Source organism: Trachinotus anak, unplaced genomic scaffold (genome assembly GCF_046630095.1).
Source record: "Trachinotus anak isolate AG129_WGS33_773 ecotype Australia unplaced genomic scaffold, CSIRO_AGI_Tana_v1 ptg000007l, whole genome shotgun sequence".
Taxonomy (NCBI): Eukaryota; Metazoa; Chordata; class Actinopteri; order Carangiformes; family Carangidae; genus Trachinotus; species Trachinotus anak.
The window spans coordinates 17,442,774-17,455,242 of record NW_027273858.1 but is presented as its reverse complement, the minus strand read 5'-3'; the positions used below and the strand labels follow the sequence as shown (position 1 = coordinate 17,455,242).

The 12,469-nt window shown below is 44.5% G+C and overlaps 1 protein-coding gene across 1 annotated transcript in view; it reads left to right on the top strand.

Moving 5' to 3' along the window:
• The window catches only part of disc1 (DISC1 scaffold protein), a 44,103-nt gene that overhangs the window by 17,975 nt on the left and 13,659 nt on the right, over window positions 1-12,469 (top strand). The window contains exons 8-10 of the mRNA XM_071481111.1: window positions 1,331-1,433; window positions 1,609-1,797; window positions 8,391-8,451. Of these exons, the coding sequence (XP_071337212.1) occupies window positions 1,331-1,433; window positions 1,609-1,797; window positions 8,391-8,451 (353 nt within the window). The remainder of the gene's footprint in view (window positions 1-1,330; window positions 1,434-1,608; window positions 1,798-8,390; window positions 8,452-12,469) is intronic.

Genomic DNA, 12,469 nt, shown 5'->3' with positions numbered 1-12,469 from the left:
AGTAAAGTTACAAATTCAGTGGGTTTTCTATGCACGTCAGTGGCGTATACCTGTGTGTGAATGACTTTGCATGCTTCCGTCGGTATGTCCTGCGTCTCAGGGGTTTTCTCAGGGGTTTGTTCTTCCCTCTCACTGATCTCTGCACATACAGTAGATCTCTGCACCTGAAATAGTGAGAAGCAGCAGAAATTTGTAAGAAATGGTGGGCACAGCAGGAGACAGGGGGCTCTGCAGAGACCTTTTTACTGTCACTATGTCCTTCAGAAACTCATCATCAAAAGCTCGGTTGATGCTACGACTGCACCTCAGAGGAATATATTGGTTTTCCACAAAGAGACGCTTTTTACCACAATCACAAGTTTGTCCATTGTTAAGGTGAAATGACAAGGTTTGTTCCTAAATGAGATATCCACCATGTGGAAAATGGCACACCGGCTGTGACAAAATGATTGCTGCCATGGAAATAACTTTCACTTTCTCTATTGACTTTTTTTGAAATTGACAAATAGCCAGATGTGTTGAAATTAAATCACCAATGTAGGAATTTCTACAGTTTGAGAAGCACTCCAGAGCAGCTCCCAGTTCATGTAGCGTGTGAAATAAAATTATGCAAGCGTGTTTGAAAGAAGTGTTTTCTATGTTTCTCTGGGAAAAAAAAACTCCCTGGAGATGTGCTGCCTCAGAAATACCAACCTATTTGTCAGCCTTTTCAAAGTACTGCAGAAAACTGTGTCAGATTCAACAAGAAAATGCGTCAGAAATTCCGGCTCCGCGTCCCTTTGAGCAGTGAAAATAGTTCCTCAAAAGGATGAAGCGGATCATGGGGATTGTATCTGGATCGAGTGTCAAAGTGAATGTGTTGGAAAGAACAGAGGTTTAAAGGGCAGAGTGAGGGCAGATGGGGGCCAGACAGGCTGTATCTGAAGCCATCAACTCCTCCGTGAATATTGTAGATCTGAGGTGCTGCATCCCCATCAGGCCCGTGACATTCAGGGCCTTTTTCCTCTCTGACATTCTAATGGCATCTTTTATGGAGATTTCACATTTCCCTGTCTGTCCACGTGAAAGAGACGCACACTCTTTCTTTCTAAAGGTTATAGACAAGGTAACACATCGGCGTTGATACTCTGCTGTGTATTCAAAGCAGCGCGGGCGGAAATGAATTTGTAAGGCCTTGTAAGAATGAGTGTCAGAAAGAAAATGAAAACGGAATTGGAAATGAGCTATGCATCCTGTGGGAGCCATGTGTCTGCAAAGGTTTTGGTAGTTACCAACCCCCCTCCCCCACCCCGCTCTCTCCTCTGCCTCTTCTTCTCTTTCTTTTCCCCAGGTGGTCATGAGTCAGAGGCTGGGCAGCAGCCTGAGGAGGAAAGTCAGTGAGACTGAAACGCAGCTTTTGGCTCTGCATGAAGCCAAACTGGCAGCCATCTCAGGTAAACCTACACTCCACCACACCCCAATACACCCCTGCCTGGACTTCACGTCTTTTATTTACCTCATTTACTTGAATCGCTCACCATTAGCCTCGCTTAATTATGCCATTAATGATCAAGGCACTCATAAATAGGCGGTGTAAGCTTAATGTCCTCCTGTGGTGCACTGGTGCAGGTAATGACTTCAGCAGTGCCAAGGAGCTGAAGGCTGAGATGAAGGCAGTGTACCTGGAGCGGGACCGGCTGGAGGCCCTGGCCAAGCGGCTGCACAGCCTCAGCTCGGGGAGCAGCCAGGAGCTGGCCAGGATGAAGGAGCAGCGGCAGCAGCTCAGGCAGGAGCTGGAGCAGAGGGAGGCGCAGCACGGTGAGTCACTGAGGCCAGTCTGCATCAAGATCACAAGAGCTGTTTTCACCTTAAAGGAGAAGCTGGACTGCTGTGGGCAGCAGGATCGAGGTAAAAGTAACAAACAACCCTCAATGATTAATAAAAAGAAGTAACAGATTTGAAAGAACAATGTTGAAAGCGTTTGGTGTATTTTTAAAAGGTCTCTCTCTTTCTTTGAATACACCATTTTAAGTATCAGTTGAAGTCCTCTCTTGATGTTGCTCCACGCGGGGAGGACATCGTCGGACAATGACTTTTATCCCAAATGAAGGAGAAGTGATCCTCAGTCAGTGGGGACTTGGCATCAAATGATTTACCAGCAGGATTGGCAGCTGTTAATAGGAGGAGGAGGTGTGGGGGTGGGGGGGTGCAGGGGAAATGATCTTTAGATTGTGTGAAGTAGCCAATTACCTCCAAGGCACTCGTCAGCGCAGACATGACGGTATCTGTGCTCACACACACACGCACTCTCCAAACAGAGGAGATCTGAGTGCTGCTTAAAGAAGGAGCTTGCTTTTTAGGGTTGAGGGTGGGGTTAGATTGGTTCGTCCTCCTGGCGCTGGCAAAGAGATAAATGGATTTTGACGGCACCACCTGCAGTGCCACTCTCTCTAGTCCATCAGTCACAGGGAGATTTCTAAAAAAGGTCACTTCACTCTCTGAGGCACTGAGACGTGAGCAGGGAGAGGGAAGGGGGGACGGTGAAGTGACGGGGCCAGAGCAGGCTGTGAGAGACTGGAGCTCTGGATCGGGCACCTGCTGCAGCCCCGAAGCGTGCAATCAGCTATCTAACTTACAATGTTATGTAAATCATTAAGGCCTGTGGCTGCAGCATCACCATTAGTGTTGAGCCTTTGTCCCGTCTTGAATGCACCCTCTGCTGTCACTAGGGGGCACACTTTCATTGTTGCAATCAGGGTGAGTTGCATCGAGTTTATATGGGGTATATGGTAATGCATGAACTTGGTATTTTTGTTCATGCCAGTTCCATAAAATGCATATTATTGTTGTTGAAACCAATTCTTTTCACTTTCAAAACCAATCATCTCTCTATTCATTCCACCTATATGCATGAAACTCAGTCACCTGCCTGATTTTTCAGTACAGTCCCGAACACCAGGACTTGCTGAACAACCAGGGATGGCATTAATGTCTTCCCTGACAACCACCAAAGACACGCTCGCACACACACACACACACACGCACACACACACACACACACACACACACACAGTGCCTCACACAGAGTAACGCAGCTCTGAAGAACACGGAGGCTGGGAAACCAGTGAAATGTAAAATGCTGCAGCTAAACAAAGGAATGGGAATCAGGTGGGTAACACGTCACAGATGTGGGAAGAGACGGCATGTTAATGGTTGGTTGTGTGGCTCTCTCAAATGCTCAAGTGGGCGCTCACAATATGGCAGCAGGCACAATTTCACAATGTGTTGCTGACACCAAGCAAGGGGCTCATTAAACTGTCATCCTTTTTAGTAATAAGGGGCTGGCGCACGCTAGCTGGAAACTGATAGCCCACAAACAGCACATTACCATTTCTTTAGCTAGAGGGGATTAGAAATTACTGTCTACTTCAAAGTCAAGATGGCCACCCTTTTTGTTTCTGAGGCATCTCTAACACATGACACCAGTGTCATCGCATAACAAGAAAACCATACTGCCTGTTCATGAAGAGGTCTGTTGTCGTGGAATGCGCTGTAAAGCAATCCATTGTTCAGCTTACAAAATCTCTATATATATACATTCAGCTGAACTACACAGCTTTAGCTTGTTGAGCATCTCCGCCCAGTGTGCTTCATGGTGTTGGGGTTTTTGGCCTGGGAGCCATTAATCCCCTAATTGCCATTGGCTCGAGTGCTGATGAATACCAAACCCATTATAGCCGGAGGTCTGATTCCCTGCTGAGAGTATAATTTTGTCCCCAAGAGAGATCTGGAGTAAGACTAAATTTACAAATAAATAATTGAGGAGCTGAATAAGATGAGTAAATGACCCCCAGGAGTGAGGACATTCAAATGTGGAGCCAGCGTCAGTGTGTGTTCCTCTTGATTAATCCAAGTATTCTTTTAATGCTACTGTTAGTATGCAGGCGGTAAATTCTGTAGCAGTCGAGTAATGTGGCCATCTGTGATAAAAACAGTAAGTTGTCTGCTCCTCATGGCTCCACTGGAACGCATTTAATTAGAGTTTTTTTTTTTTTTTTTTTTTTTTTTAATCTTTTACTGAATCTCCACCATCTCTTCTTTCTCTTCACTCCAGTGTCCCCTCTGTGCAGGTTTATTGAGCTGGTCCAGGCCGAACTCACCTGTGCAACAACTGAGGTGCACATCAAAATACTGTCACTCTGTGTTATTAAACAAACGCAATTTCCTCCTAATGTTGTGCCAATAGTAAAGGCGAGGACATATATGATTTATTCATGACTCTTGCCTCTTTCAGGGTGCTTCTGTTGATGGCATGATGGAACGTATGGCAGCTCCTCTCCTAAAGAGCCTCTGAATGATTGAGAGCAGTGTAGTGGTTAAGTGGACCCAGGAGAACACTCCTCGGTTTTTGTCTCTGAAGTTTTTGGCAGTATCCATTTTTCCTGTGATTCAGCTGAGGATGTCGTTCCATTGTAAATTTGTCAGCAGTATCATAGTGTCCATACCCATGAGACTTCCCGCAAAAACAAAGGGAGGTTGATTGAGGTGGCGCTCCAGTAGCTACCAACACTGCATCAATCAGTTTCCTTTCTTTAAATCCGTACCGCTCGGAAGACGGCTGAGGTTCACAGTGTAGGTTACATCACTTCTAGGTTCACTGTAAATAAAGTAAAGCTCAAAATTTGTTTGTTGCTGTTTGTTTTTAGCCAGTCTCATTCTGAACAACAACCACTGGCTGGATCACCACTTGACTTCTCATCTCGTCCCATCACCTGATAACTTTGGGAGAGTTTCACATTTTGCTGCCCACAGCAAAATAAGTTCGGAGTCTCCTCTAAACAAACTCTGTTTACCGAGTTTGACTTGAGTCATAATGACAGAGAGAACATCTAACATTTCAGTCAGAGCAATTCAGCACCCAGAACTGAAATATACACGCATCCACCCAAGCACGGATTTTGTACACAGCCAATTTTTTGTCAAATGATTCCTTTTGTTGTGCATTCGTGCATAGCCCCACAATATGTTACGCCGTGCCAGCTGCAGCCTGTGTACTGCTACGCTTTGTGATCTCACGGCCTTAAAGCATCATGGGTTATTGAGTGTCTGTCTGAGATATCAGCCTGTCCCTCTTCCTCCATTAGCTATGCTGCTGGTCTGCAGTTGGGTTCAGATACGTTCAGACACTGTGAGTGTCTGCATATGCTGACACTGTATTTGTGTTACCTGCAGTGCTGTTGCACTCAAACAGCCCGAGCTGAGCTTAAACCCATTAATCACAGTCAGTGCCTTCAACTCGATTACAAAGACACACAATTTCTCTTCTGCCTTATTATGCGCTGGCTTTTATAACACGCATATCGGTGGTGCTGCGTTAGCACAGAGCCGCCTCTAATTTGTTCGACAACACGAAGGCCTCGCAGATGTTGGGTGCTTTTATTGTCAGAACGCAAGTGAAGAAATTACTGCATTATTCACTTTCAATTAGAGAGCTGTTTAAATGCTTATAATGCAGCAGCAAGTCCTAACACCTTGCAATCGTTAACTTTTGCTGGCTCATTAAAGCCCATAACTTCATCATTGCGAGTTGTGCATCACTGTGAGATACTGTGTGTCTGCTCCATTTGCTTTGTCTGACTACATCACTGATTATAATCATTAGATTCATCATTTTTTATCAACTTTACATCTATTTAGCTGAGGTAATTATTCCTTCATTAGGCTAATGAATGAGTATTTTGACCTATATGAAGCAAATGGCCTCTTTGCAACATCCAGTAACACACTCTCATTATCTTTCAATAGTGTCTCAGTTCTGTTTGTATTATGAATGAGTGGCCTCTTCGATTTTGGCCGGGGTCCTTGGCAAAAATCAAAAATGTTTAGCACCTGCTGAGATCACTGGTGAGAGGGGAAGGCTGAGCTCATGAATTTTCTAATGCGGACTCTGTGAGGTTCCTTTGACACCAAATATACTGCCCCATGAATGAGGGACTAACAGAGTGGCTCTCCTCTTCATGTCTTTTTTTAGTGCCAGTTTTATTCGCATGGCCTGCCAATGACAGCAGCCTCCTGCAGACTTACAGGAAGTAGTAATATCACCCAGTGCTCTGGTTCCACTCAGCACAGGAGGGGGCTCTGCTGCTTGATGTCTTGTCCCATTCTATAAAGAAAAGATTATTTTCATCTGTCACGCCCGAAAAGGCCCACTAGTTTTGCCACCGGTTGGCATGGTGACAGGATGGCACGCTGACTCTCCTCGGCGTATAACAGTATCAGCGCAGGAAGAAATATTAAGTTAACAGTTGATACACTCGTCTCTGTATCTCCCGTCTTCATCTGCCTTTTATATTTACTGTTTCTATCCCTCACAATATATTATTTCTAAATCTGGCTCTTGCTCTTGTTCGAGCTGCAGCCTACTTTGTCATCTTGCATCTGTACATGCTCTGTGCCATCCAAAGTCAGGCTTAATACCCCCATGTATTATTCAGTGGCTATCTCCTTGCACGCTGCTTAACGGAGCCCGCATGAATGAAAGTTGACAAGGGAGACTCTGTCAGGATAGGATCTCACATAGCAATTAGAGGGGTGGTAAGTGAGCTGTCTGGTCCACGTACACCAGATCCGCTCACCAGATATGTGATAGCTACTCCAGCGACCTCTTCCCTCTGATTGAGCAGAATTGGCCACTTTGAATGAAGCCGATTTTTAGGCATCATCCCTCTTTCTGTGACACACACATGCAACCCCCATAAATATCCTGACTATCTCCGTCTCGTATCTCCACAAAAGTATGGATGGAAATATGTGTGTGTAAATCTGTGTGTGTGTGTGTGTGTGTGTGTGTCACAGCTACTTTCTCTCAGACTTTTTCCTTTACCTCCCGCTGTGCCAGCCCACAGCCTGTCTCATCCAGAAGCTGATGCTGTCTAATAACCACCATCAAGACAATGATACAAATTATATTTCAAACCTCAGTGTGATTCAGAACACCCAATTAGGTGACTTTCTCTCTGTGTGAGCTCTTGTCAGTGCGAGCAAGCTAAATGGCAATATACTGGAGTAGTTTCCCACAATTTTTGGCTCAAGTCTCCTTAAAATGAAGCAATTTCCACACAGGACCGTTCATCATAGATATTACAATATGGTAAATACTCAATTAAAGAAACTTTTTGGGAAATACCCTCATTCGTTCTCATGTTGAGTTTCATTTGATGTTTTACTCATGTCTGTCAACAGCAGGTTAGCTTAGTTTAGCATAACCTGGCAGTTATTGAGATGTTTCCCCCTGTTTCTTTCTTTATGCTATGCTAAGCTAGCTGGCTGCTGACTGGAGCTCTATATCCATTTATTCATTTATTTCCCATAATGCTGATCTGTTCCTTTAACCAGCAAAGTTAATTTCCCTCCTCAGATTTTTTAATTTGAAAACTTTTACAGGCTTGTATGTATAAAAATATCCAGTGTTTTGTGAGAAAATAGCAGTGACTATAGAAAAGTCAAAAAGAAAATACACAATTTTTGTGAAGTAGAGTATGTTTTTTGATTCTTTCCTATCCTATAAATCATTTAAATCATATAAATCACTTCATTCTACTTCCTCTTCTTGCCATAAGATACCACATAGGGAGACACTGACCCCCCATACGGGAGTGGGAAAGCACTCAATCTGACTGGTTATTGAGTTGTACAGATGTTGTGATGGGCAGATTTATCAAAACCAGCTTTGTGTGTATGTGTGTGTGTGTGTTTCAGTGGGTTGGGGGAGGGTTTTACTGAATGTTATGGCTTTTGTGCACACATATATATGTGGTGCAATTTAATATAAGTGCATCCTATTGTGTTCAAAGATCTGCTGCTGCGGGAGGCATATTCTCATGTTTCATACATGAGCTCATTAACGGCGCTCAGATTGCCCTCCTCTCCATCCTGACTAACGCTCAGCCAGCCTGCGTCTGCCTCCTCAGGCACAGCTCACTGCTGGCAGAAGGGCACAGGAAGCAACATAAGCTATCCATCCAACTTTATGCCCCACAGAAAATCTGGCAGGATATAAGGACCTATGCCATGATGAAATCTCCTTTTATCCTCAGGCCGTCTCCAGTTTTATCCCCTCTTAGAGCAGTGGGAATGATCTTTCTTCGATTGTGTGTTTGTCTTAAGAGAGAGCCAGCTGGGCTTTTGTACTGAAGTGGACTCTCGCAGTTTCTCACCACAATTGTCATCGCCAACTGTGATGACTACCTTTTTTCAATAAAGCCCATTTACAATATAGCAATTGACAAGTCCGTTTTAATGGTATTAGAGCTGTGATTTGTTGCTAGGATACCCCATCGTGGCTAATAAAAGTAGTAAATGAAGTGCAAGTAACACGCTGTTGCTCTCTTTCTGCTTTTCTCTCCATACAGAAAGCCGACTGAAGGAGAACACTACCAAGTATATTGAGCTATTGGAAGACAGATTGCACAGGTAAGAGTCTTTTGAGTACAGACGTGAAGGCTCAATATTCCTCAGGAGTAAAACAACAAGAAGACATAAACCGAGTAACAGCCCCTGAGGAATTTCCTCTCACCTCTGTCGTCCTCTAACCACAGCGCTGTCTCCTCAATACATCACCTCACCCACCACATCATGGACTCACACCTTTTTTTCCTGTGCCGTTGTCTCCCAGAGCCCCTTTCTCACGTTTCGCTTCATCTCTCACCTGTGCAGTTTGTCTTCCTCTTCCCACCTTCTCACATATTTTCTATACCTTTGTTTTTTGGTGTTTTTTTTTTTAAAATCAGCTCAGTTCCCACTTCCTCCCTCCTCCTCTCTGTGAAAAGGATTTTAGAGAACACAATATCTGTTTCATTGTTTCTATGAGCTTCTAAATCACTGAGGACAGGTCTGTTGAGTTGCTGGTGGTCGCCCCGCTCGCCTGACAGTTACACAACAGGACTGTGGTGTGCTGAGTGGCTGACTTTTGGAGCAGAGGGCGTGGAACCCAGTCAACTGTTGACACCATACGCCTGTTTATGCTTCCTTATGGAGATTAGAGTTGCTTAGCTTGTCTCCGACAGACAGACAGCAACGAGCAGCTGCGATGTGTTCGCCTCTTATTCTACAGCATTTTGGAACCATTTGTGTTTTACAGATGGATGAATAGAGCTAGTAATGTTTTTGTGTGCACCATATGAGCTGTGTTTTCCACTCAATCTCTTCTCTTTCGAAGGAAGGTCAGGCTTTCTGTGCTTATTGTGAGCCTGTATTGTCAGCAGTGTGTCTGCTTCACTCTTGTTCCTGTTTGTGGTGTAAGAGAGGGTGTAGCTCTCTGTGTTGCATCCTCAGAGAGCCGGGGTCACCTCTTTGGATGGGAGCCAGGAGTCAGTCACATACTGCAGGACTGTTTGTTGTTGAGGGAAGCACAAGCTGGAGGTCTATGTGGTCAAGGAGCAACATGGCTGCGATCTCAGTGCTCAGCAGGGAAGCATGCCTCAGGACCTTTTCTGTCAATAGGACAGATGGCTGTTTTGTGTTTTGTTTGTTCGATTTTTCAGAGAGTACCTGTGAAAAAACAAAAACCCTGGCAACACTAGTTGACTTGCCAGACATTTTCAGGGTATTTTACAAAATGGGGAAAAACACAACAAACAGTATAAATACAGTACAAGATGGCAGAAATAGACACATACGGTAGGTGCTGCACTTCTAATACAGGAACTTAGATAAACTGCAAAAATCATCACAGTCACAAAATACCATCCTAAAAACAAGAGCTAAGTGAATTTAAAAAACAAAGACCTTGTCTAATGTACTTTATGCCTCTGAGATAATAAATCCAGAAAGCCTCTTTCTCCTTCCTTTGGAAGTTAATATTAGCCTCTTTTAGTCCCAGACTACCAATACCAATAAAACAAAAATAAGAGTTCATTAAATGTTTGGCCTTGAAAACAGTCTGGCTACTGGGGGCTTTTTATCTCTGCCTTTAATGGAGCTCTTATGTTCTGTGATGCTCTCTTCTAGTTTATTGCCTCGGCCGCCTATTGTATGGATCACATGTATCTAAGCAGGTTTCCATTGAAAGAAAAATCACATTAAAGGACACCTTCTTCGGTGTCGAGTACTCTAAAGTAATTTACCTGCTCATCCCAGCCTATATTAATTGATTGGCTCTCCAGCCTTGGCTCAGTCCCCATAACCAGAGGCGATCCAGATCAAATCACAGATACAGTTTTAGCTCTACTAGGTTTTAGCTCTAGGCGAGGACCAGCAGCTTCCACCATCACTGTTCGGCACAGTGATACATATTTGGTTTGACCGAATGGGAAGTTGTCCCCACTCGCGGATCTACCCATTTACTGTACACACACCCACACTCATTTACACAAATGCACCCATCATCCATTGTGAATTTTATCTGTCAGCTCTGATGTACATTACGGTTGATGGCGTGCTGTGGTGATGGGAGGTGAGGAGAGGAGAGGAGGAGGAGGGGGGAGGGGAGGAGAGAGGCAGATTAGTACTGGTGAGATGTCTGGTCTCCGTGGAGACGGATGGTGTTGAAAAAACCAATTATCTCTTCCTTGCTAAAGACTAGAACAGGATGTTAGAGCAGCGCAGATGCTGTAAGTGTGTCACCAGAGCAAAAAACATTTTATTCAGATTAGCAGCACCGTGCAGTTGTTCAATACATTATGTAGATGTTTCATTAGGAAATGCCTTTCGTAGTTTTCCTGTATTTATGCAATCTTCTGCTGAGATTTGGATGTCATTCATCATGTTTAATGGACACAATGCAACTGGTGCAGAAGTCATTAAAATACTCAGACAAGACGTGTTCTCTGAGTTAAAATCGAAGACATGCTGAGAGCATCTACACAGGGGAACTGGGTGGAAAAAAACTCTATTATCACTTGTAATGTACAAAATCTTGAATGTACATAAGAGAAATGTAAAGAGGGACACTGGTCGCTCAACTGGCTGCTGTAAAAACCTCCCCAGACATCAAGCCACCCACCTTACAAACGGTTCACTTCATTCACCACCCATCACACCTCATCCAGTAGGCACCACCTTTCACCATATTATTAACACCTCTCGTCAGCTGGTGTCATTCGAGTTGTTGCTACATGATTAATGTGAAAGATTACCATTTCCCTTTTCCTTTCTAACGTGTGAATTCTCATTGTGTTTATGGCTTTTGTGTATACTCTACATGAGAAGCACTGACTTGAGACAACAGGTGAAAATTGCCCTAATTTTATTTTATTCAGGATACTAATTTCTTGGAAATGGGAAATGGTGCTTACTTATCCCCCATAGCCTGATCCTTTGATAGCCAAAACGTCCAGCTGTGCTTGAAGATAGGAGCTGTTTTTCACAGTCTGTCTGATATTGGTATTCAGGTGTGAAAGCTGAAGATGCAGCTGAGCAGATGAGCGTATGACCTGATGCTGCGTAGAGTTCGGACTATGGGCCAGACAGTCTGGGAACCTGCTTTGTGCCTTTTTACTCCAGAGAGCTCCGACTGCACCTTCTAGTAGCAGCAGGACCAGACCGCTGCTCCTTCGTTCAATACTAATCCTTCCTCTGTAGCTGTCTGTGTGCGTATGTAATGCCTTGAGCAGAAAGAGCAGTCCTGTCAGTCAGCGGTCCCACAGGGGAGGGGGCTGAGAGACTGTAGAGGGAGTGTGCCTGCCTGTCTCTCCTTCTTATTACTGGGCCATCAGCGGAGCAGCACGCCCACACCCTGCCACTGTCAGATGGCGGGCCAAACGGCTGCCACCAATTAACCCCCGAGCGAGGAGGTTCATACCGATGAGCACCAGGACGCCACCATCACAGGGATGCTTAGGCGTTGACATGTTGTCTGGATTTTCAGTACACAGAGCCCTGATGCCAACGCAAGTTATTTGTAACGAATTGTGGTTGTTGGTGAAGAGGAGCTTTTAGTGATAGATGAAGCAGGCTTTGACATTTTTAGAGGAATTTATGATTGTACAACACTGAATCCCCACAGAGATTGATTTATGGGTGTGTGTGTGTGTGTGTAAGTTAACACATGTGCCCACCAATATCTGCGTGTTTGTGTGTATATGTGTGTGTCCCTCTCCACTTCAGAAGAGACAAATAACAATGGCATGGCTCACTGGGTGCGTCCTCACTATAGCAGAATTCAGAAGCAGCGGCGTTGAGTGGAGAATTAGAGGGGGGGGGGGCATGGGGGCTGGGGTGAGCAATTTTTCTATTGTCTGTGTGCCAAATGAAGGTTAGAGAACGGCTGAGAGGCGTGCGTTGGCAGGGCACAGAGGTTGGCAGCCTTTTCAGACAGGAGATAGGCTGGAAAACAAGTGGCATTCAATTTTGGGGCGAGAGATGAAGGAACAGAGGGAGAGATTAAATAATATTGTCTGGGTACATTTTGCTTTTGAATTTGTTTACATATGATGGAGAATGAGCAATTTCTCAAATCTAACTGAGCAGCAGGGAGGTGAAATTACTGAAT